Source organism: Pongo pygmaeus, chromosome 19, assembly GCF_028885625.2.
Source record: "Pongo pygmaeus isolate AG05252 chromosome 19, NHGRI_mPonPyg2-v2.0_pri, whole genome shotgun sequence".
NCBI classification, from domain to species: Eukaryota; Metazoa; Chordata; class Mammalia; order Primates; family Hominidae; genus Pongo; species Pongo pygmaeus.
In genome coordinates, this window is record NC_072392.2 from 27,409,688 (window position 1) to 27,435,056 (window position 25,369).

At 48.8% G+C, this 25,369-nt stretch overlaps 1 protein-coding gene across 1 annotated transcript in view; it reads right to left on the reverse strand.

Annotated features, from left to right (window-relative positions):
* LOC134738762 (zinc finger protein 28 homolog) overlaps nt 1-19,838 on the reverse strand; it is a 36,224-nt gene extending 16,386 nt beyond the window's left edge. The window contains exons 1-2 of the mRNA XM_063657038.1: nt 19,719-19,838; nt 19,431-19,646 (exon numbers count right to left, since the gene is read on the reverse strand). Of these exons, the coding sequence (XP_063513108.1) occupies nt 19,431-19,646; nt 19,719-19,838 (336 nt within the window). The remainder of the gene's footprint in view (nt 1-19,430; nt 19,647-19,718) is intronic.
* Nucleotides 19,839-25,369: the final 5,531 nt, after the last annotated feature.

Here is a 25,369-nt window from a genome sequence, read left to right on the forward strand (position 1 = left end):
GTAGAGTCGGGGATTCACCATCTTGGCCAGGCTGCCTCAGCCTCCTAAAGTGCTGGGATTACAGGTGTGAGCCACTGACCCTGACCAGTTTGGGTTTTTTGAGACAGAGTCTTACTCTGTCATCCAGGCTGGAGTGCAGTGGCATGATCTTGGCTCACTGCATCCTCTGCCTCCCGGATTCAGGTGATTCTTCTGCCTCAGCCTCCCGAGTAGCTGCGATTATAGGTGCATGCCACCAATCCCGGCTAATTTTTTTGTATTTTTGGTAGAGATGGGGTTTCACCGTGTTGGCCAGGATGGCCTCGATTTCCTGACCTCGTGATCCACCTGCCTCGGCCTCCCAAAATGCTGGGATTACAGGCATGAGCAAGGATGCCCAGTGAACTGTGACCATTTTCAAAGCCATGATTTATGGGAATAGCAGTCCTTTCTCTTTGTGTAAATAAACAGAGGCCACCAAAATAAGAACAAAGAGAGGCTTATGCATACAGAACTTGCTACAGAGTAAGGGTTCTGTTTAAGTTCCATTTCTTTAAGTTGTTTATAGATTCTGAATATTATTAGGCCTTTGTTGGATACATCGTTTGAGAGTATCTTCTCCCATTCTGTAGTTTTGCTCTGTTGATAGTTTGTCTTGTTGTGTTTATGCTTTTATTTTACTTTAATTTTTTTTTTGAGGCAGAGTCTCACTCTGTCACCCAGGCTGGAGTGCAGTGGTGTGATCTCAGCTCATTGCAACCTCTGTCTTATGGGTTCAAGCGATTCTCCTGCCTCAGCCTCCTGAATAGCTGGGATTACAGGTGTGTGCCACCACCACCTAATTTTTGTATTTTTCTTAGAGACAGCATTTCACCATGTTGGTCAGGCTGGTCTCAAACTCCTGACCTTGTGATCTGCCCCACCTGGTCTCCAGCTTTTGGTTTAATTAAGTACCACTTGTCTATTTTTGTTTTTGCTGCGATTGCTTTTTTGGAATCTTAGCCAAAAATTCCTTGCCAAGGCCAATGTTGAGAAGACTATTTCCTAGACTATTGTCTTCCAGGATTTTTATAGTTTGAGATCTTATATTTAAATCTTTAATCCATTTGGAGTTAATTTTTGTATATGGTGAAAGGTAGGGGGCCCAGACTCAGTTTTCTGCATGTGGGTAGCCAGTTATCCCAGAATCATTTATTGAATAGGGAGTCATTTCCCCATTGCTCGCTTTTGTTGACTTTGTCAAAGATCAGATGGTTGTAGGTGTGTGACTTTATTTCTGGGTTCTCTAACCTATCCCATTGGTCTATGTGTCTGTTTTTGTACCACTAGTATGCTATTTTGGTTACTGTAGCCTAGTAGTATAGTTTGAAGTTGCATATACGATTCCCATTAGCAGTGGACTGGATAATGAAAATGTGGTAATTATACACCATGGAACACAACATAGCCATAGAAAAAGAAACCATGTCCTTTGAAGCAACATGGATGCAGCTGGAGGCCATTATCCTAAACGAATTAATGCAGCATCCGGTAACCAAATACCCCATGGTCTCACTTATAAGTGGGAGCTAAACAATGAGTACACAGGGACACAGAGATGGGATCAACAGACACTGGGGCCTGCTTGAGTGGGGAGGGTGGCATGAGGCTATGGGTCAAAAAACTATTGGGTACTGTGGTCACTACCTGGGTGATGATCTCATTTGTACACCAAACACCAGTGACATGCAATTTACCCATGTAACAAGCCTGCACATGTACCCCTTAAACATAAAAATAGAAAAAAATAAAAATAACTAAATAAATGAGGTATAAGTCTAATTGTCGAATGTTGTGAATGGTAACCAACAGAGCCATTGAAAATAGTGAGAGTGGCCAAATCGGTGGCTCACGCCTGTAATCCCAACACTTGGGGAGGGTGAAGTGGGTGGATCATGAGATCAGGAGTTCAAGACCAGACTGGCCAAGATGGTGAAACCCCGCTTCTACTAAAAATACAAAAATTAGCCAGGCTTGGTGGCTCATGTCTGTAATCCCAGCTACTCATGAGGCTGAGGCAGGAGAATCACTTGAACCTGGGAGGCAGAGGTTGCAGTGAACCAAGATTGCACCACTGCACTCTAGCCTGGGCGACAGAGCACGACTCTGTCTCAAAAAAAAAAAGAAAAAAGAAAATAGCGAGAGCACCACCTAAGGAAAGTGGTTCAGGCACTGGAGTTAGGGGTGAGTGTCAGCCAAGTCATCAGCTATCAGAACACGAAGCCATCAGGTAATATATCAAGTTGATATATTAAGAAGGAGGGGCCAGGCGTGGTGGCTCACACCTGTAATCCCAGCACTTTGGGAGGCTGAGGCAGGCGGATCACGAGGTCAGGAGATCGAGACCATCCTGGCTAAAACAGTGAAACCCCGTCTCTACTAAAAATACAAAAAAATTAGCCAGGTGTGGTGGCGGGCACCTGTAGTCCCAGCTGCTGGGGAGGCTGAGGCAGCAGAAGGAAGTGAACCTGGGAGGCGGAGCTTGCAGTGAGCTGAGATCGCGGCACTGCACTCCAGCCTGGGTGAGGTAGCAAGACTCTGTCTCAGAAAAAATAAAATAAAAAACAGAAGGAAGAGGATCTACCTATTATATAACAGAGATAAGCGCTCAGATATATAGATTATAAATAGTTTAGAAAATTTAAACATTTGATTATTCAGAAAGTAGACTTGGGAGCATTGGAGAAACGGTGGGGGAGTAGACTGCATGGAACGCTCTTTCTCAGTGTGGGATTTTCAGTTATGCACATAGGTTTCTTACATAACATGGAAAATTCAATTAAAGAAGAAACAACATTGTGTTTTGGGGTCCCAAAAGTTCAGTGATTGATTAGAAGGACTCATAAAACTGAGTCAAGCTGTTATACTCATAGTTATAATTTATTACAACAAAAGGTTACAGATTAAAATCAGCAGCAGAAAAAGTTGCCTAGGGCAGAGTCCAGGAGAAACCAAGCACAAGCTTCCAGTTATCCTCTCCCAGTGGCATCATGTGGACAGTGCTTAATTCACCCAGTGATATGTGGCAGAAGGTACAGAAAATACTCCCAAACCAGAAGCTTACCTGAGCCTTGGGGTTGAGGGTTTTACTGGAGGTTGGTCACACGGACAAGAGCACCCATTTGGATGACCTTAGTTTCTCTGTCTCCACCCTTCCCAAGGTCAAGCTGACACTGCATGGTCCAAGTTCCTCACAATAAATCACATTGTTAACTCCCAGATAGGCAGGAGATTCCAAGGACTTAGACGTTATTTCCCAGGAGCTAGGATAGAGTCACACCATTCTTTGGAGTATGCCAGGTTTCGACAATTCAGGCCTACTGAGTTTCCTTGACTGCACACAAGTGATAGTATGTAGGAAATGAGTAGTCGCATATATTGCTGGTGAAAGTACAGTGTTATATAACCCTTTGGAAAGAAATCAAGTGTGTAGTGCATAAACATTATATTTGGTTTGATTTGTTTTTGTCTAAGACAGGGTCTCACTCTGTCACCCACTCTGGAGTGCAGTGGCATGATCACAACTCACTGCAGCCTCGACCTGCTGGGCTTCAGCTATCCTCCCACCTCAGTCTCCTGAGTAGCTGGGAGCACAGGCACGTGCCACCACACCCAACACACTTTTGTGTTTTTCTTACAGATAGGGTTTCACCATGAGGCCCAGGCTGATTTCAAACTCTTGGGTTCAAACAATCCCCTACCTCAGCTCCCCAAAGTGCTAGGATTACAGGAGTGAGCCACTGCACCCAACCTATATTTGTATGTACATTAAATTGTATATGTTAGGCTGGGCGTGATGGCTCACATCTGCAATTCCAGCACCTTGGGAGGGCAAGGTCAGTGGACCACTTGAGGTCAGAAGTTCGAGACCAGCCTGGCCAATATGGGGAAAACCCGTCTCCACTAAAAAGACAAAGTTAGCTGGACTTGGTGGCGGATGCCTGTATTCCCAGCTACTCAGGAGGCTGAGGCAGGAGAATCACTTGAATCCAAGACGTGGAGGTTGCAGTGAGCCAACATCATACCACTGCACTCCAGCCTGGGCAACAGAGCAAAACTCCATCTCAAAAAACAAAAAAAATGGGTATGTTATTGTATGTATGTGTATATATTAAGTTGTATATACACATATTAAGTATATATACATATGTTACATTTTGTACATGTACATTTGTTTCCTCATGCAATTTGTTTCAGCAGAAGTAAAGATTAATAAAGATATAATTAAAAGAATATTTACAGAAGCACTTTTTGGTGGGAAAACTAGTTTAGCATTTTAAATGCTCATATAATGGAAGATACTTTAACTCTTACAAATAATGAGTTAGCTTTTTATCTACCATAAAGACATCCTAATACCTTTATACCTAAAGTGATATCAATGGCAAATTGTTATATAAAAAAGGAGAATGCTTTATAGTTAAAGAAAAAAAGAAAGAAACGTTATATAGTAGCCCTCCCTTATCTGCAGGAGACATGTTCTGAGACCTGCAGTGGATGCCTGAACCTTGGATAGCATTGACCCAATTGCTATCAATCAGAGTGCATTTCTGTTTACGATTTCCACGCACAAATTTAATGCCTTTTTCATCTTAACTAAGCACTTATCACACACATAGCTGTACTTTTTAGAGCTTGGGGTGCAACAAACAAGACTAACAGAAATTTCTTTTTCCTTCTTACACTTTCACCATTAGAGGATTTGTTCTTACCATCGATCTTAGCAACCTGAACACACGACTTCTCTCTTTCTATTTTTCTTTCTTTCTTTCTTTCTTGCTTGCTTGCTTGCTTTCTTGCTTCCTTGCTTCCTTTCTCTGACTCTTTCTCTCTCTCTTCCTTTCTTTTTTCTTTGTTTCTTTCATCTTTCTTTCTTTCTTTATCTTTATTTATTTATTTATTGAGATGGAATCTCACTGTCTCACCCAGATGGCAGTTAAGTAATGTGATATTGGCTCCCTGTAACCTTCATCTCCCAGGTTCAAGTGATTCTCTTGCCTCTGCCTCCCAAGTAGCTGGGAATACAGGTGCCTGCCACCACGCCCAAATAATTTTTGTGTTTTTTTTAGCGATGGGGTTTCACCATGTTGGACAGCCTAGTCTTGAAATCCCGACCTCAAATGATCCACCTGGCTCAGTCTCCCAAAGTGCTGGGATTACATGTGTGAGCCACCACACCTGGCCTGTATATGCCATTGTATGATCACAAATAATTATATGAATCTTGGAGAACATCATGGAAAAATGTTCACCATCTTGTTATCTGGTTATTTCAAGAGTGGAACTGGAGGGGGAATACTGCCTTTCCTGTGCATTTATTTGTAATGTTTCATTTTCATTATGAACATGTATTATTTTAATATGTTTAAATATTAATAAACACAGGCAAAAATATGTAATTTTAATTCAAGCTGAAATCGTCAAGGCAATCATACACAACCGATGCAGCAAATAAAATATTTAAAATCCCTGAATGAAAAAGAGGGGAGGCCGGGCACGGTGGCTTATGCCTATAATCCCAGCACTTTGGGAGGAGGCAGGAGGATCACTTGGGGTCAGAAGTTTGAGACCACCTTGGCCAACACGGTGAATCCCTGTCTCTACTGTAAATACAAAAATTAGCCGGGGGTGATGGCATGCACCTGTAATCCCAGCTACTCGGAAGTCTGAGGCAGGAGAATTGCTTGAACCTGTGTGGTAGAAGTTGCAGTGAGCCGAGATCGCGCCACTGCACTCCAGGCTGGTTGACACAGTGAGACTCTGTCTCAATAAATAAGTAAACAAACAAACAAATGGAGGGGAAAAACACAATATAAAAACCAAGTGATCTAAAAGTAGCAATATATCATAATGCCTAAATATGTGTACTTGGTGGGGCGTGGTGGCTCCAATGTATCATAATGTCTAAATTTGTGGGATTGGTGGGGCGTGATGGTTCCCACCTGTAATCCCAGCACTTTGCGAGGCCAAGGCCAGTGGATCACCTGAAGTCAGGAGTTTGAGACCAGCCTGACAAACATTGTGAAACCCTGTCCCTACTAAAAATAGAAAAAAATTAGTCAGGTGTTGTGGCGGACACCTGAAGTCCCAGCTACTAGGGAGGCTGAGGCAGGAGAATCGCTTGAACCCAGGAGGCAGATGTTGCAGTGAGCCGAGATCACCCCATTGCACTCCAGCCTGGGTGACAGTGTGAGACTCCCTCAAAAAAATGTTTGTGGGACCAATTCCAATCGAGTCCAGGGGAGCACACACTGGCAACTAACAAGCTTCCTCAGGCCTCCTCAGGCCTCCTCAGGCCCCCTCAGGGTCTAGAGAGTGTGTCTGGAACAGACTGGGAAACTCCAGTAGGCAAAGTAAGGTGCCAGGAATAAAGACACCGCCTGACACATTCTCCACGTTCCCTCCACCCACTCCTCTCCCCTCCACTCTTCCACCCGGCTCCAACTCTGCCCTCTCCCCAAGAGCCTCAGATTGAAACGTTGCAAGGAAGACAGAGATTCTCAAAGTCACAGGCTTGGGAATCTGAGCTACAAAGAATAATGAGCCCCTGCTCCCCCAACTCCTCCGTACTCCCCTCCGCACTGCTGCCCTGCACCTCTCCCTCCTCCATAATTTGAACTGTCCTCCCAGAAGCTGGAGAGGCGGCCCGCCTGTCAGGAAAGAAAGGATCAGCATGCAGCAAATGCCTGGGCTACATAGGAGCAGACTGCAAGATTAGCGCAGGGATTTAAGAAACAAGTGGCTCTCAGACCAAAGAAGACTCTGCCCGAGAGGGCACACTAAGCATTCATAGGGGCGTGCGCTGGACAGGAGCTCTCCAGTTACCCAAAGAATTGTCTGAGAAAGGCTCTGATCTGACCCGAAAGGCCCTTGGTTCCCACGGCAACCCCTCAGTGTCTGGTAGTAATAGGCTTCTGTGCCCAGATTTTCTGGGTCTGGAAGTCCCGCCTCCGCCAGCCTCACACAGCCCAGAGGCACCTCCCATTGGCGCCTGATGGGTTAGGGAGGCTGTTTTTCCAGCTGTGCCAGATGCAGCCTGAGGACAGCTCGTGTGTCTTTCTTAGTTGTTTCTTTCCGCCCACTTGCCACTCAAAGCCACAATCCACTTGCAGGCCCCCTTGTGGACACCTTTAAGCGACCGTCTAGATCTGAACTGCTCTGAGGGAATGGTCAGCTTCGTTCCCGTTAGATGGCTTGGCCCAAAGGACCTAGCGATCGCCCAGACAAAAATGTCTTCCTAAAAGCTGCATGTGTCTGTGGTCTCTAAGAGGCAAAACCAAACCCTAAAGAAAAAGACAACCCACCCAGCCCTATCACAAAACAAAACAAAACAAAAACAAAAAACCGCCGCCAACCCACCTTTCACGTGAGGAGTCCGTGAGAAGGACCTCTCCAGCCAGGGTCAGGTAAGGGAATCTGTGCACTTGGCCGGACCCAGAACACCGAGTGGCAGGGACCTGACTGTCACACTCTGACCCCATAGAATTTCCACCACTGACACACAGATCAGGATGCGTCAGCCTGAGAGATGACACCACAAATCTGGCCTTCATAGATTGATTCCACACTCTCTCATTGATTCCACACACATCCCATCACTGACACCAGATTCCCTGATCACTGACCCTACATATCCACAAGAATTGATTCCATGGACCTCATCACTATCCAAAAGACCACCCATCACTAATCTACAGACCCTCATCTCTCACCCCAGGGACCCCACAATTTCCCCATCCCTGATTCCAGGATCTATAGAACCTCATCTCTTACCCTCACAGACCTATTAATAAGAGGATACATTCACGGGAGACTGTGTTGACCATTTTACACATCCATTGTGTGTGTGTGTGTGTGTGTGTGTGTGCTGATTAATGGACTTAGGTGAACTTTAGCATTTTGGTAGCCAATGCAGTTTTTCAATGCCTTTCCTTTTTCTTGTACAACTTTAAAGAGCTTAGTCCAGTAAGTGTGGTTTGCAATTTATCAATGCCTATCCCTTATTGAGTCCTTGTCATGCATATTTGTTATTAATCATAATTCACAATTCTTACAACTCAGAGACACCAGAGACTCACATAAGAAGAATGGCTGTGGGTTTATATTATTGTTAGTTTTTGGTTTCTGTAGATTATAAAAGTCATTCATTTGTATCAAGTCACTAAGCGTATATTTTGTTTTCTTAAAAAAAAGTAATTAAAAATATTTTTTCTGGAATGCAGTGGTATAATCATGGCCACTGTAGCCTCGACCTCCTGGGCTCAAGTGATCCTCCCACCTCAGCCTACCTACTGGCTGAGACCACAGGCATGCAAAAATACACCCACCTAATTAAAGAATTTTTTTTTTTTTTTTGTAGAGATGGGTGTCTCACTATGTTGCAGAGACTGGTCTTGAATTCCTGGGCTCAACTGATCCTCCCATCTTAGCCTCCCAAAGTGTTGCAGTTAGAGGTGTGAGCCACTGTACCCAGCTGATAAAATCTTAAACAGAGTAAAATACTTTGGGAACTAATGTAAAGTTTCCACTGAGATCATGCATCAGACATTAAAGTAGAATAAAATGGTCCTAGGGCATCTGAAACAATGGAAACTAAATCTTAAGCCAGGTGCAGTGGCTCACGCCTGCAATCCCAGCACTTTGGGAGGCCAAAGTGGTGCACTCATTTGAGGTCAGAAGTTCGAGACCAGCCTAGCCAACACAGCGAAACACCGTCTCTACTAGAAATACACAAATTAGCTGGGAGGTTGCAGTGAGCTGAAATCGTGCAACTGCACTCCAACCTGGGCAAGAGAGGGAGACTCTGTCTCAAAAAATAAAATAAATAAAATAAAAATAAAGAAGAAGAAGAAACAATATCTTGATTTCTTCATCAAGTGTAAAAATGTGGACTCTGGAGGCACACAGGTACTCTTTTCCTTGAAGTTTTATTGAGAAATATTAACATATCACAGAAGCCACCCATTTAAAGTGTAAAATTCAATGATTTAAGTATATTTGCACAATTGTGCAAACATCACCACAATAAATTTTAGATCATTTTCATTACCCCAAAGTAAACCCCATATCCCTCCATTTCCCCAAACTCCCCTAACTCTGGGTCACCACTAGTCTACTTTCTGTCCTATGCATTCATGTATTTTGGACATTTTATTTAAATGGAATTACATGTGATATTTCGTGACTGGCTTCTTCCACTTAGCATAATATTTTCAAGGTTCATTTAATCCTACATGTGCAGAGGGGGCACTTTACGTAAGGATAAACCTCGGGGAGTGCTTAGTGATTGATTTTGAAACTTTGCTTCAAAATTGTGTGTGTGTGTGTGTGTGTGTGTGTATATATATATATATATATTTTTTTTTTTTTTTGAGACAGAGTCTCACTGTGTTGCCAGGCTGGAGTGCAGTGGTGCGATCTCATCTCTCTCCAACCTCCGCCTCCCAGGTTCAAAGGATTATCCTGCCTCAGCCTCCTGAGTAGTTGGGATTATAGGCATGGCCCACCACACCTGGCTATTTCTGTATTTTTAGTAGAAACGGGGTTCTTCCATGTTGGTCAGGCTGGTCCTGACCACCACCATGCCCAGCTATTTTTTTTTTTTAAGACAGGGTCTTACTCTGTCACCCAGGCTGGAGTGCAGTGGCACAATGTCAGCTCACTGCAGCCTCAACCTCCAGGGCTCAAATGATCCTCCCACCTCAGCCGCCCAAGTAGCTGTGACCACAAACATGTGCCACCACGCCTGACTAATTTTTGTATTTTTAAAATACAAAAAACCCTGTTAAGACAGGGTTTTGGCATGTTGTCCAGGCTGGTCTCGAACTCCAGAGCTCAAGTGATCCACTGACCTTGGCCTCCCAAAGTGCTGGGATTACAGGTGTGAGCCATTGTACTTGGCCTAATATTTTTTTTTTTCTGAAGAGATGAGGTCTTTCTGTGTTGCCCAGACTGGTCTCAAACTCCCGGATCAAGCAATCCTCCCACCTGGGCCTTCCAAAATGCTGGGATTACAGGTGTGAGCCCCAACACCACCCCATTCTTTCTTTTATACTGAGTATTCAGAATTTTTTTTAAATGTGTTTTCCACTTACAGCATTTCTCAGATTGAAATAGCCATCTTTCAAGTGTTCAGCAACCTTATTGGACAGCACAGCTCTGGAGGGTGATTTTATGTACATTCCCACTGCTCTCTCTGCCTCCTTGATTCCCACCTACCCCACACCCCTGCAGTCTGTGACTACCGTGTCCCTCTCTCCTCTCTGTTTCTTGTATTCCTTTAATATGGATAATTATTTCCAATTCCTTAACATCGTGCCCTGATTTTTTTCTGTCTTACATTCAAGAGTCACAGTTTTCTTCTCACCATCATTTCAATCTTTTCCCAGAAGATGTGACATGCCTTTTTGTCTTGGTTGAGTATTTATTTGCAATACATGAATGATTGTTTTATTTGATACATTAGTGACCTTTTCTTTTTTTTTTTTTTCTGAGACAGAGTCTCACTCTGTCACCCAGGCTGGAGTACAGTGGCATGATCTCAGCTCACTACAACCTGTGCCTTCCAGGTTCAAGTGATTCTGCCACCTCAGCCTCCCAAGTAGCTGGGATTACAGATGTGCACCGCCACGCCTGGCTAATTTTTGTCTTCTTAGTAGAGACAGAGTTTTGCCATTTTGGCTAGGCTGGTCTCGACCTCCTGACCTTAGGTAATCCACCTGCCTTGGCCTCCCAAAGTGCTGGGATTATAGGTGTGAGTCTCCTCAGTTGTCCAGTCTGCACTATTCCTTAGTGTCAGACAATTTGAGCCAAACAATGTCTTTCTCATTCAGATGTGACCTTCAGGGTCTAATTTTTGTATTTTTAGACAAGGTTTTCTTTCTTTCTTTCTTTCTTTCTTTCTTTCTTTCCTTTTCTTTTCTTTCTTTCTGTTTTATTGAGACAGAGTTTCACTCTTTTTGCCCAGGCTGGAGTGCAGTGGCGTGATCTAAGCTCACTGCAACCTCCGCATCCTGGGTTCAAGTGATTCTCCTGCCTCAGCTTCCTGGGTAGCTGGGAATTACAGGCACCTGCCACCACACCTGGCTAATTTTTTGTATTTTTAGTAGAAACAGGGATTCGCCATGTTGGGCAGACTGGTCTTGAACTCCTGACTTTAGGTGATCCACCCACCGCAGCCTCCCAAAGTGTGGGGTTACAGGCATGAGCCAGCGCCTGGCCTCTCCTGGCTAATTCTTTGTATTTCTGAAGAGACAGGGTTTCACCATCTTGGCCAGAATGGTCTTGATCTCCTGATCTCATGATCTGCTGGCCTCAGCCTCCCAAAGAGCTGGGACTAGAGGTGTGAGCCACTGCACCCAGCCTCAATGTAGCTTTTTATCAAAGTATTTATTTAGTAAAAATTAATCAAAGGGCACAAGCATTTCAATACTTAGGTTATTTAAGATGAAATTTGTGACCAGAAGAGTGCCAGACACACATGAAATGTTGCGTGCATGAAGGAACCACAAATTAGATAAACAAATTTGAAGGAACCAAGTAACAAATAATTTTCTGTTGTTTGTTTTGGTATGTTCTTTTGGGAATGTGATTAATCACGTATGTCAAGGGCATTGGGAAGAATTTCCAGATACTCTGATATGCATGATATCTTAATCATACGAAATAAAGCAAGGCTATCTTAGGAAATCAGGTATCACTGCCAAGGACCTTTACATGAGAAGATAAATTAAAATTACTATTAAATTTGTAACATTCAGATGGGCTGGCAGGCAAGTTGTGTCATTTTTTCTCAGCATTTTTTATTTTCCTTGATTCAATAAAACAAACTTAAACGCCAGCTATCTGCAGAACCCTCACTGGACTATGTTTAATGATATGTGAAACACAGCCTGCACACTCACAGATCCTTGCCATGTCCCATTCCCATCCTCTCAAAACCTGTGTTACCCTGTGGCTAGATTTCTCAATGAGATGAAAGAGAGAGACGAATGAGAACCATCTTTTTTCAGGTCGCTCTACACAGCTCCTGCAGGTAGACAATGACCTCACTGGTGAGGCTTTTATCCTTGGCTGGGGGGTGGAGACCTTAATCCTAGAAAAGAGGGCTCTCAGGGTGGGGAGGTGATTTAGATACTTATGAGATAGACGCAGCTCCCCACCTCACCAGACCTTCACAAACCCAAACTGGAGCCACCAGAAAAATGACTGACAACCGGCCACATGACCCAGGCAGAGACGCGGAGACAGGCTGACCAGAAGAAAGGCCGACGTACAAGATACTGCCCTCTGGCGCACAGGGCACATGTGTCCCAACACACACACAGGCACACACAGACGGACACAGAGCGAAAGAGCGAGAAAGGAGAGAGATAGAAATAAGAGAGAGACTTAGCACGCACACAAACGCACAAAGACATAGGGCAGTGGCACGGTAACACCCACCCCCAGGCAGTCCCTGAATTTTCCGGGTTCTGCTCTCCGCAACTACGACCCACCAGTGAGAGAGCAGCCCACGGGCACACAAGCAAGCCTCTCCTTTTTTGAAGAGACTCACTGGCACACCGTCTGTGCAGGCGTGAGGCTAGGATCCCGCGCTGCTTCTTCGGCCCTCTGCCCGCGGTTTCTTCCTCTTGGACGACCCTCCGTGAATCCCGGCCTGCAGAGACCATCCTGCTGATGCCCTGGCCAGGACTGGTCTTAGCCCCGATTCTGAATAATCCTCTAATCCCAGGTACTCGGGAGGTGGAGGCAAGAGAATCATTTGAACCCAAGCGGCAGAGTTTGCAGTGAGCTGAGATCCCACCACTACACTCCAGACTGGGTGACAGAGCGAGACTTCGACTGTTAAAAAAAATAATAATAAAATAAATGATGGTGGAGAGGCGGCTGCGGGGACTGGGGTGGTGGCTGGTGAGGTGAAGATTGGGAGAGGGGCCTCATCGACCCTCGGCAAATCCTGGCCTGAGGCTGGGATCTCGCGCTGCCTCCCCTGTGATCTGCCTGAGGTTTCTTGCTCCTGAGGTTTCTTCCTTGTTGTTGACCCTCCGAGAATACCGGTCTCCGGAGACCATCCTGTTAACACCCTGGCCAGGACTGATCTCAGCCCCCACTCTGACGCACTATCACACAGGGCTCCCACTTCACCAAGTCTCAGGGACCCACTTCTGGGCAACAGTGGCGGTCACTGTTACCAAAGCCGTGGCTTGGGCCCCCCGCATGCGCACTGGCGAGGCCGACTCCCCCCTTGCTCCCTAGAGTCAGGCTGCGGACCCTTTAAAAAATGGCGGCGACACGACGGGCTTCGGGGACTGGGGCGGCGGCGCAGTCCGAGATGGCGGGTGGGAAGAGTACTAGGAGGGGGCCGGCAGGAGACCCATGGTTGGACCCATAGGAGTCCTGTCATCTCAGGACCTTCTTGATCGGTCTTCTGTTTCAGTTCCTAGTGGTGGAGGAGCTTCAGGGTGCCGGCTGGGCATTCCAGACTCTTCTTCGGATCTGAGTATGGATCCGAACGGGTGATCAGGAATGGGGTTACAATGTAGTGAGGCGGGAAGGGTTTCGGTGGGGCACAGAAAGATCCCAAGGGCCGCAAGGCATACTCTAGGCTGAAAATGCACCGACCCATGAGCCCACTGCCTCCCTCCTTCCTGGGTGGAGCAGTGGCCTGCCTTTATCTCCAAGGCCCAGGGCTCTGGCATCCCGAAACTGCTTTCCGCGACATGTGCAAAGAGAGACAGAGGCGAGTCCGAGATGGAGCCAATGTGACCACACGTGGTACTGATGTCTCCCAAGAGCAGATGGAGTGAGCGTGTGTCTCTGAGGCCGTATGGGGCGATGCCGAGACAGATAGTGACGTCCAGGCTTGCCTCCGTGGGCCACTGGGACCTTCCACACAAAGCTGAGGAAAAGCCAAGCACACCTGAAAACATGCGAGGCAGGGCCTGTGCCCGAGTCCAAGCCACATTCAGGGATGCCTGCCAGAGGGGCCCAGAGGTTTCGACAAACGACACCACACTGACACCCCGCCACCGGGTAGGAACCCCTGACGCCACCTCCCCTAAACCCAGCAAAACCCAGTCCCTTTGGCTCCCTCACATCAGTGGCAGCCAAAAGATTCACTGCTTGAAGGCACTTTCCCCAGGAGCAGAGCAACTGGATGGCCCTTAGGAATGAGAGAGGAAGCACAGGTGGGATGCAACACTGCCTTTCCTAGAAGGCAAAGGTCAGCCACGGTGGGGTCGCCTCCCGCTCTTCCTGGACGGACCACGCAGCCATCACTTCCGACATGGAGACCAAGGGAGCTTCCTGTCCAAGACAGGTATGGCAGCCCAGAGCTCCAGGATCATCACACCTGCCCAATCATCCAGAAATAGGTTTGGAGAGGGAAGGAATCATGAAACGGACCCCAAAGAAATTTCTCCCTGATAGACTGGGACGTGTTCTTTGTTGAAGACGTTGAGCCAGACTAAGAAGCCTCTAGGATTCCAAGAAACTGGGCAGACAGAGAAATAAGGAGGAGAGAGCAGAGGCCAGCGCCCAGGCAGGATACGGCACAATGCCACCATCACGGGCATCCGGGAACAAGTGCCAAACGGGTGACTTGGCCAGGAAGGCTAGCGTTTGAGTGACAGAAATGCTTGCCGCATCCCGTTGCCGGCTTCCTTCTCCGTCCCTGTGTCTAGCTGTGGCTAGATTTGTCAACGAGGGCAAAGTGTGAGAGGAGTGGAAACCATCTTCTTGAAGGTCTGTGGGCACCCTCCTGCGGGTGGACAATGAGCAACTGTGAGGCCTTTGTCCTTGGCTGGGATGTGGTCGTCTTGATCCTAGCAAAGAGGCAGCTGAGGATGAGAAGGGTATTAAAACCCTTGCGAGTCAGGCTGGAGGCTCAGAGCCCTGACAATGAAGCAGGGCCACGGAGAACTCCTGCTTTGCCAAGCCTCAGGGACTGGATTCTAAGACAACCATGGAAATCAATGTGACGGGAAAATCAGCTAGAGCCTCGTGGATACGCATTTGCTGGGCCGACTCGCGCTCCACTCCTGGAAGTCAGGCTGTGGCCCCTTTAAACAATGGCGACTGGCGGTGGCAGGGGGAATCCTGCTGCAGCTGCGGCGATGGTGGGATGCAGGTTCCAGTAGGGGGCGGCAGGGGAGAGAGGGCCGCGGTGTTCCCAGGGCCAAACCCCGAGGAGTCCTGTCTTAAAGACTTCCTTGAGCTGACTTCCACCAGTGGAGAGAGAGCTTCAGGGCACCTGCTGGCGTCTCCAGACCCCTCCTCAGATCCCATTTTGGACCCCCCGGGTGAAGAAGGTTAGGCTCACCACATCTGCTGAGAAAGGAAGGGCCTCATTGCAGGACAGAATGATCGCATGGGCCTCAAGGCGTGGTGTCAGCAGAAAAATCACTGATCCATGAACCCTCTTCCTCCCTCTTCCTTTGAAAGAGCAGTCGCCTGCCCCACTTGTAAAAGCTCTGGGGCCCTTGCAAGCTGATAACTCTTTCCAGGACACATGCAAACAGAGACAAGGGCAACTCCAAAGTGGAGCCAATGCCAACACGTGTGGGACTGCCGTATCCCAGAGCAGATGGTGTGAATGTTTGTCACTGAAGGCATATGGGGCAATGGCGAAACACAAGATGGTGTTCAGGCATGTGCCAGGTGGAAGGGGGGCACAAGTGACCTTTCCACCAATGCCAAGGAAAATCAAAGAACACTTCGATCCAGGAGGGGGCCAAAACATTCAGGGAGTGAGTCCACCCAGGAGCAGAGGAGAGAATGTTTCTCGAGAATGAGACTGGAAGTGCAGAGGAAATGCGACACCACCTGTCCTAGAAGACTAGGCCTGTCACAGTGGCCTACTGCTCATTCTAGGCAATCCACCCACTGATGAGGTGAAACATGCAGACCAAGGTAGCTTGCCTGTCTGAGACACCTATGGAAGTCAAGCTCTCCAGGGTCATCCAACCAGTCCAATCCAGCAGAAACAGGTTGGGAGAGAGAAACAATCATGACATGGATGTCCACCAACTGTCTCCCTGATGGACAGGGAAATGAGCTTGTTGAAGACATTCAGCCAGATCAAGAGGCATCTAGGCCTCTCAGGAACAGGGCAGACAGAGTAACAGGGAGGCCAGAGCAGAGGTCAGAGCCCAGGGAGGATACAGCACCGTGCCACTGCCATGGACATAAGGGGAGAGGTGTCAAACGGGTGACTTGTCCAGAGAGGCCAGCGTCACAGGGACAGGGATTGCTGCCATCTCCCATTCCCGGCTTCCTCTTCAAGACTGTATCGTGGTATGGCTTCATTTCTCAGAGAAGAGCCGTGAAAAGATACAGCCATCTTCTCTGACGTGGGTCTGCTCCTCTCCTGCAGGACAGTGAGCCCCTGTGGGGCCTTTGTCCTAGGCTGGAGTGTGGTCATCTTGATCCTGGAAAAGAAGCTGCTAAGGGTGGGGATGATAGTCCAATTGCTCCGGGACAAACGCATCTCCTCATGTGTCCAGGCCTTCACAAACCCAAAGTGGAAGGGCCAGGAAAATGATTGACAACTGGTCACATGAACCAGGCAGAGACACAGAAAGAGGTTCACCAAAGACCGGCCAACATGGAAGAAATCGCTTTCCGGCACACAGGGCACATTTGTCCAAAGACACACACGCACAAGGGCACACACACACACACATACAAACCGACAGAGAGAGGGAAAGAAACTGACCGAGTGACAGACAGCGAGAGAGGAGAGAATGGGAGTCACCCCCCCACACGAACACACAGACACATACACAGTCAGAGCAGTGGCACAGAAACACCCCCTCCTCAGCCCACAGGCAGTCCCTGAGGCTGTGGGGTTCTGCTCTCAACGAGAACGACTGTTGGGTGAGAGAGTAGCCCAAGGACACGCAGTCCGACTTGTCCTAGAGATCATGGGGGCACAACTTTTGGGGAGACTCACCCGAACACCATCCGGGCAGGCCTGAGGCTAGTCTGTCACGGTGTTTCCCCTGGACTCCGCCGAAGGTTTCTTCATCCTGGTCGGCCCTTTGCGACTCCTGGCATCCGGAGACATTCCTGTCGACCCCGTGGAGAGGTCAGGCTGGAGCCTCGGAGCCCCAACACCCAAGCACTGCCATGGAGGTCTCCTGCTTTGCCAAGCCTTGGGGACTGGTTTCTGACAACCGTGGGAATCACTGTGATAGCAGAAGCAGCTGGTGCTTCACACATGCTCATTGGCGGGGCCGACTGGGGCTCCGCTCCTGGGGATCAGGCTGCGTCCCCTTGAAACAATGGCGGCTGTGCGGCTGCAGGGGCGCTCCTGCTGCAGCCTCAGCCACCGATGGATCCGGGATCCAGTAGGCGGCGGCGTGAGAGAGGAGGCCGCAAGTGAATAGCGCCAAACCCTCAGGAGTCCTGTCTTCAGGACTTCCTTCAGCCAACTTCCACCGGTGGAGAGGGAGCTCAAGGGCACCTGCTGGGGTCTCAGGACTCCTCTTCAGGTCCGATCTTGGACCCACCCGGTGAGAAAGGAGGGGGAGCTTCAGGGCGCCTGCTGGGGATCCTTCAGATCCGATTATGGACCCCTCCGGGTGAGAAAGGATGGGCTCACCACATCTGGTGAGGCAGGCAGGGCCTCGCTGCAGCACAGAATGACCCCATGGTCCTCAAGGCGTGGTGTCAGCTGAAAATTCACTGATCCGTGAGCCCTCTGGCTCCCTCCTCCTTTGAAAGAGCAGTGGCCTGCCCCGCATCTAAAAGCCCTGGGGCTTCTGCAAGCCGACACCATTTTACAGAACCCGTGCAAGCACGGACGGGGGGAATCCGAGGTGGAGACAATGCGACCACGCGTGGCACTGGCGTATCTCAGTGCAGGTGGTGTGAATGTGTGTCACCAGAGTCATCTGGGGCGACGGTGAAACAAACAGTGGTGTCCAGGCATGTGCCCGATGGAAGGGGTGAAAAAGTGACCCTTCCATCAATGCCAAGGAAAATCAAAGAACACCTGGGAACCAGGAGGTGGCCTGTGCCTGAGTCCAAGCCACATTTTGAAACATCTGCCAGAGGAGCAAAGAGGTTTCTGCAACATTCACCCCACCCCCAACCCTCCACCGTCCAGGTAGCCCTGATGCAACCTCCCCTGCACCCAGCCCCAGCCCCAACCCCAGCCCCAGCCCAGTCGTTTTGGCTCCGTGACGTTCGATATGGCCAAAAGATCCAGGGAGTCCTTCCACCCAGGAGCAGAGGAGAGAATGTCCCTCAAGTATGAGACAGGAAGTGCAGAGGAAATGCGACACCACCTGTCCTAGAAGGCAAGGCCAGTCATGGTCGCCTAGCGCTCATTCTAGGCAATCCACCCACCCATGAAGGGAAACATGCAGAGCAAGGAAGCTTCCTTGTCTGAGACACATATGGAAGCCAAGAGCTCCAGGGTCATCAGACCTGCCCAGTCAAGCAGAAACAGGCTTGCAGAGAGAAACAATCACGACACAGGTCTCCAGGAAGTGTCTCCCTGACGGACTGGGAAGTCATCTTTGTTGAAGACATTCAGCCAGAGCGAGAGGCATCCAGGCCCCTGAGAAACAGGGGAGACAGAGCAAGAGGGAGGCCAGAGCAGAGGCCAGAGCCCCGGCAGGATACAGCACCGTGCCACCGCCACGGGCATAAGGGGAGGGGTGCCACTAGGGTGGCTTGTCCAGAGAGGCCAGAGTTCCAGTGACAGGGATTGTTGCCATCTCCCTTTAACGGCTTCCTCTTCCAGACTGTATCGTGGTGTGGCTTCATTTCTCAGAGAAGAGCTGTGAAAAGATACAACCATCTTCTCTGACGTGGGTCCGCTCCTCTCCTGCAGAACAATGAGCTCCTGTGGGGATTTTGTCCTTGGCTGCAGTGTGGTCGTCTTGATCCTAGAAAAGAGGCCGCTCAGGATGGGGATGAGATTTCAATTGCTCCGGGACCGACGCATCTCCTCATGTGGTCAAGGCCTTCACAGACCCAAAGTGGAACCACGGCGAAAACGATTGACAACCGGCCACATGACCCAGGCAGAGACGTAAAAAGAGGCTCATGAAAGACAGGCCAAAAATCAAGAAGTCGCTTTTTGGCGCACAGGGCACATTCTTCCAAAGTCACTCGCAGACGGGAACACACACACACACAATGACAGAGAGAGAGAAAGAAGCCCACAGAGAGTGAGAGACAGAGAGAAGAGAGAATGGGAGACACGCACACACACACACACATGTACACACACACACAGTCATACAGCAGTGGCACAGAAGCATACACCCCCACGCAACTCCTGAGGCTGCGGGGTTCTGCCCTCTGCGAGAACGACCCTTGGATGACAAAGGAGCCTAGCGACACGCAGGCCGACCTGTCCTCGAGATCACGGGGACAGGACTTTTGGGGAGACTCACCCGAACACCGTCCTGGCAGGCCTGAGGCTGGGATGCCGCGCTGGTTCCCCCGGTCTCTGCCTGTGGTTTCGTCATCATGGTGGGCCCTTTGCGACTCCTGGCATCCGGAGATGTTCCTGTCGACCGCGTGGAGAGGTCAGGCCGCAGCCTCGGAGCCCCGACACCCAAGCACTGCCACGGAGGGCTCCTGCTTTGCCAAGCCTGGGGGACTGGTTTCTAAGACAACCGTGGGAATCACTGAAGGCAGAAGCCGCTGGTGCCTCGCGCATGCGCATTGGCGGGGCCGACTCGCGCTGGGCTCCTGGCAGTCAGGCTGCGTCCGCTTGAAACAATGGAGGCTGCGCGGCGGCAGGCGCGCTCCTGGTGTAACCTCGGCGGCGGCTGGATCCGGGATCCAGTAGGGGGCATCGTGGGAGAGGGGTCTGCGGGTGACCTAGGGCCAAACCCTCAGGAGTCCTGTCTTCAGGACCTCCTTGAGCCGACTTCCACTAGTGAAGAGAGAGCTCTAGGGATCCTGCTGGAGTCTCAGGACTCCTCTTCGGATCCGATCTTGGACCCCTCTGGGTGAGAAAGGATGGGCTCACCACATCCGCTGACCAGGCAGGGCCTCGCTGCAGCACAGAATGTTCCCATGGGCCTCAAGACTGTAGTGTCAGCTGAAAATTCACTGACCCATGAGCCCTCTGCCTCCCTCCTCCTTTGAAAGAGCAGTGGCCTGCCCCGCTTCTAAGCCCAGGGGCTCCTGCAAGCTGATACCACTTTCCATGACACATGCAAACAGGGACGGGGCTATTCCGAGGTGGAACCAAGGCGACCACGCATGGCAGTGGCGTATCCCAGAGCAGATGGTGTGGATGTGTGTCACTGAGGGCATATGGGGCGATAGCGAAACAAGCAATGGTGTCCAGGCACGTGCCCAGATGAAGGGGGGTACAAGTGACCTTTCCATCAATGCCAAGCAAAATCAAAGAACACCTGGGATCCAGGAGGGGGCCAAAAGATTCAGGGAGTCAGTCTACCCAGGAGCAGAGGAGAGGACGTCCCTCAAGAATGAGACAGGAGATGCAGAGGAAATGCGACATCGCAGCTGTCATAGAGGACAAGGCCAGCCATGGTCGTTTACCATTGCTTCTAGGCAATCCACCCACCCATGAGGTGAAACATGGAGACCAAGGTAGCTTCCCTGTCTGAGACACATATGGAAGCTAAGAGCTCCAGGATCATCAAACCTGCCCAATCAAGCAGAAACAGGTTTGGAGAGAGACACAATCATGAAACGGATGTCCACCAACTGACTCCATGATGGACTGGGAAGTGATCTTTGTTGAAGACATTCAGCCAGACCTAGGAGCATCTAGGCCCCTCAGAAACAAGGGAGACAGAGTAAGAAGGAGGACAGAGCAGGGGCCAGAGCCCAGGCAGGATACAGCACTGTGCCACTGCCACGGGCATAAGGGGAGGGGTGCCAAACGGGTAACTTGTCCAGAGAGGCCACCATGACAGAGATTGTTGCCATCTCCCATTCCCGGCTTCTTCTTCAAGACTGTATCGTGGTGTGGCTTCATTTCTCAGAAAAGAGCGGTGAAAAGATACAGCCATCTTCTTGGATGTGGTTCTGCTCCTCTCCTGCAGGGCAGTGAGCTCCTGTGGGGCTTTTATCCTTGGCTGGAGTGTGGTCATCTTGATCCTAGAAAAGAGGCCACTCAGGATGGGGATGATATTTCAATTGCTCCAGGACCGACGCATCTCCTTACGTTGTAGAGGCCTTCACAAACCCAAAGTGGAACCGCCAGGAAAATGAATGACAACCGGCCACATGACCCAGGCAGAGATGCAGTAAGAGGCTCACCAAAGACCGGCCGACATGCAAGAAATCGCTTTCTGGCGCACAGAGCACATTCGTCCAAACACACACACGCACAAGGGCACACACACACACACACACAAACTGACAGAGACACGGAAAGAAATAGTGACAGAGAGAGAGGAGAGAATGGGACACACACACACACGCACACACGCGCGCACAGTCATACAGCGGTGTCACGGAAACACCCCTACCTCAGCCCTCAGGCAACCCCTGAGGCTGCGGGGTTCTGCTCTCCACGCGAACGACCCTCGGGTGAGAGAGCAGCCCACGGACACACAGGCAGACCTGTCATCCAGATTACGGGGGCACGACTTTTGGGGAGACTCACCCGAACACCGTCCGGGCAGGCCTGAGGATGGGATGCCGCTCTGTTTCCCCGGACTCTGCCTGTGGTTTCGCCATCCTGGTTGGCCCATTTCAAGTCCTGGCATCCGGAGACGTTCCTGTGGACCCCGTGGAGAAGTCAGGCCGGAGCCTCGGAGCCCCGACACCGAAGCCCTGCCACGGAGGGCTCCTGCTTTGCCAAGCCTCAGGGAGTGGTTTCTACCACAACCCTGGGAATCGCTGTGATGGGGAGCAGCAGCTCGCTCCTCGCGCATGCGCATTTACTGGGCCGAGTCTTGCGTAGCTCCTGGAAGTCAGGCTGAGGTCCCTTTAAACAATGGCAGCTGCGCGGAGGCAGTGGGGCTGTTCTTTCTGTAGCAGCGGTGGCGGCTGGATACGGGGACCAGTATGGGGTGGCGTGGGAGAGGGGACGGCGGACGTCCAGTACCAAACCGTGTCACCTGGAGTGACTGGCTCTCCAAGGGCCAGCTGGCCATCGTATCCTGGAGATGATCAACAAAGCTTTGACCCTGACAAGAAAGGAAAATGCTGGCAGTGCCCTGGACTGAGGACAACCAGGACATATCACGTTTACCTGGGAAGGGCCAATACACAAAGGCTCCTGGAGAAGCACAGGGCCTGTCACCAAGATGACCAACATCTGGGGACTGTGACCCTGGGGACTGGCTATGTGGGTGTGCTGTGTGAGCTGCCCCAAAATGCCACCCAGAAAGTGGAAATGGCCCTGGAAAGCTGTAGCAGTGAAACCCCTCACTGGTGAGTTATTCTCCACCTGCCTCCCTCTGTTCCTGGCAGCCCTGCCCCATCTCAATTTTCAACCCTAGCTGTGTCTGCCTGGAAGGTGGCATGGCCAGCGTTAGTATTTCCTTCTACAGCTCAGTGATGGGCTCCAGCAGCCCTCACCATGCCTCAGAACCTGAGGCCCTTAGGGAAGGACAGGACATGCTGCAAACACAAACCCGGTGAGAGAGGGTCCTCCGGCCACAGAGGTCACAGGTAGGGGTCTACAGACTCCAGTTCTCAGTTCCTGACCAGGTTTCAACCATCAGCATGCTCTTTAACCTTATTATTTCTTGTCATTCCCATCTGTGACATGGGGAAGGCACCCACCTCAGAGGTTTTGTGAGCAACAAATGAATACGATTAAAGTGCCTTTCCTGGTGCTACACATAAAGCCAGGCATGAGTCCTCGTGCAGCTGCCCCACATGTCCAGGTCCCACAGGCTAGCTCAGACCCCAACATTGGGCCAGTTCTCAACAGATGCCTGGATGCCAGGCCCCCCTGGAGATACTGGGACCCTGGCCTGGGCCTGGACAGAAGGTCTTGCTGTGCCATTTGGAGATGACCGCATAGGTGAGGACTGGGGCCTATGTGGCCCTGTGAAGGGGTGTGCCCTAAGGCGGGGCTTGGGCGCCTCGCTGGGAGGGCACACGATGGAAGGGCCGGCAGGTGAGACCCAAGGCCGCTCTATACCACGTTTTGAACAAACCTGTCACTCTCCACCTGCAGACTCAGCTCTGCATATTTAAGACACTATTGGGCCCTTAGTTAAAATATGATATTTTGCTTGCACACTCAGCATTCTCATCCAACATCAGTGGGGAATCAAAAATCTTTTATTTGGAAACAACAAGTAAGGGAAGCAATGTTGAAAATTTGTCGTGGCTCCATAACCCACACCTCCTCTGGGGATTAATTATTTTCTTAAAATGCAACGTGTACTGTTAGTTTAAATCATCCCAACTGTGATAACACTCTTTAAATCTTCAGTAAACCTTTGCGTTTAAACCACCTGCAGATGAGAGTAAATCTGTTAGGTGAGAGGAGAGTGAGCACTCAGTGGAGGTGAAATAAAATCAGGTAATAAGAACTTAGATTGTGGTCTCTTGACACCTCCCGCCCACCCCACCAGAATGTGGCAGCTGAACAAGAAGACATGGCAGGCCTGGCCACAGTGCCCAGTGGGGCTGCCCACCCTAGCTCTTAGGAAACTGGATACTTGGGGCCCGTGGCCACCCAGGGCCTGTTGTCCACCTGGGTCCTAGGGGTAAACCTAAGACCTGTGTCCACCTGTGTCTTAGGAGTAGACCTAAGACCTGTATTTCCCCTGGAACCTGATGTCCACCTGAAGACTGGAGTTCACCTGTGCCCTACTGTCCAACTGGGGCCTGAGGTCACTAAGGTCGTAGGTATCCCTCTGAGGCCTGGTGCCCACTTGTCCCTGATTTCTACCTGGATCCTGGGTATCCACCTGGAGCCATATATCCATCATAAGCCTGGTTACCTTCCTGGGGCCTGAGCATCAACTGGGGGCCTAATGTACACCTGCAGTTCAGTGTCCACCTGGGGCCACAGTTCTATGAGGAGCCTGGTCTTCACCTCGGGCCTGTCTCTCTCTCTGTGTGTGTAATCTCACTTTCTATGAATAGTTTTGAAAAATAACTTTCTGGGTTTTTTTTTGTTATTGCTCTTACACAGTTAAATTTACATAAATGGACACATTGATTTGTTTCTGTCTTCTCATTTTTTCTTATCACCTTGCTTCAGTTGCTTTATTATTTCTATTCATCACCACTTAAAGGGCACCAAAAACGACTTTATAAGGAACAGTGGTAAAGAAACATTGATTAAAAAATATGAAAATCTGTAACGTAAGTATAATTAAAAGTATAATTTTGAAATTTTAATTTAAACAAGTGGGATAGGGAAATAGGTAGAAAATTAATTTTAACTAGTTCTTTGGTAAGCCAGCACAATAATATTGAAAATCAAAAGTAAAAAAGCTGAAAAGGATGTAAATAACATGGTCAATAACTTTATTTAAAAGTATACAAATGTACATTTGTATTTCATCATGTTTTCAAATGTAGGTCATGAATTAGACAACAAATGAGTAATCAATGTATTCTAAATCATCAATATCATATTGTATTCCTCAAAGCCAGCAATAATTAAAATTTTCAGATATTTGGAAATCACTAAGACCATTATTAAGCAATCTTGAAGTTAGAGAGAAAACAATAGGTGAATTATGAAAACAATGTAGTATAATGATAAATACCTTTAGATATGTAAGTTTTTGAGAATGCATTTAAAACAGAAATTGGAGGTATATTTCTAACTTTAAGTACATTTTTTAGAAAAAACTGAAAATCTAATAAAACAACTAAATCATCCATCTGAAAACCTAGAAAAAGCATACAAGTAAACAAAAATCATAACAAATTTAAGTAACATAAACTAAGAAATAACAGAAGACAAAATATTAAAATAAGAAAATAACTTTTGATATTAGTAGCAATACTAATTAAGAACATAAGGTATGCAGATGAAACAGAATTTTGAAAAAGCTATTACTAGAGATGTAACATACATAAAAAATGTGGCCTTCAAATAGCAAGAAAAAATGTTTATCCTGGTTCCTTTCACAAATTCCTCCAAACTCTCAAAGATACACAGAAAGCAACAAATATGAACAAATGGAAAACAGAAAAGCACGACAAACTAGACCTGTTCATTTCACACACTCCTATTAGGTTGGTGTAAAAGTTATTGCAGTTTTTGCCATTAAAAGTAATGTCAAAAACAGCAATAATTTTCACGCCAACCTAATAACAATCTTTTGTTTATAATTTGCCTTTTTCTGCATATGGGACCAGTCCAAGTATTTAGTTTCCATATGGGCATTATGATCGGCATGGGTTTGTGGGTGGTGGATATATA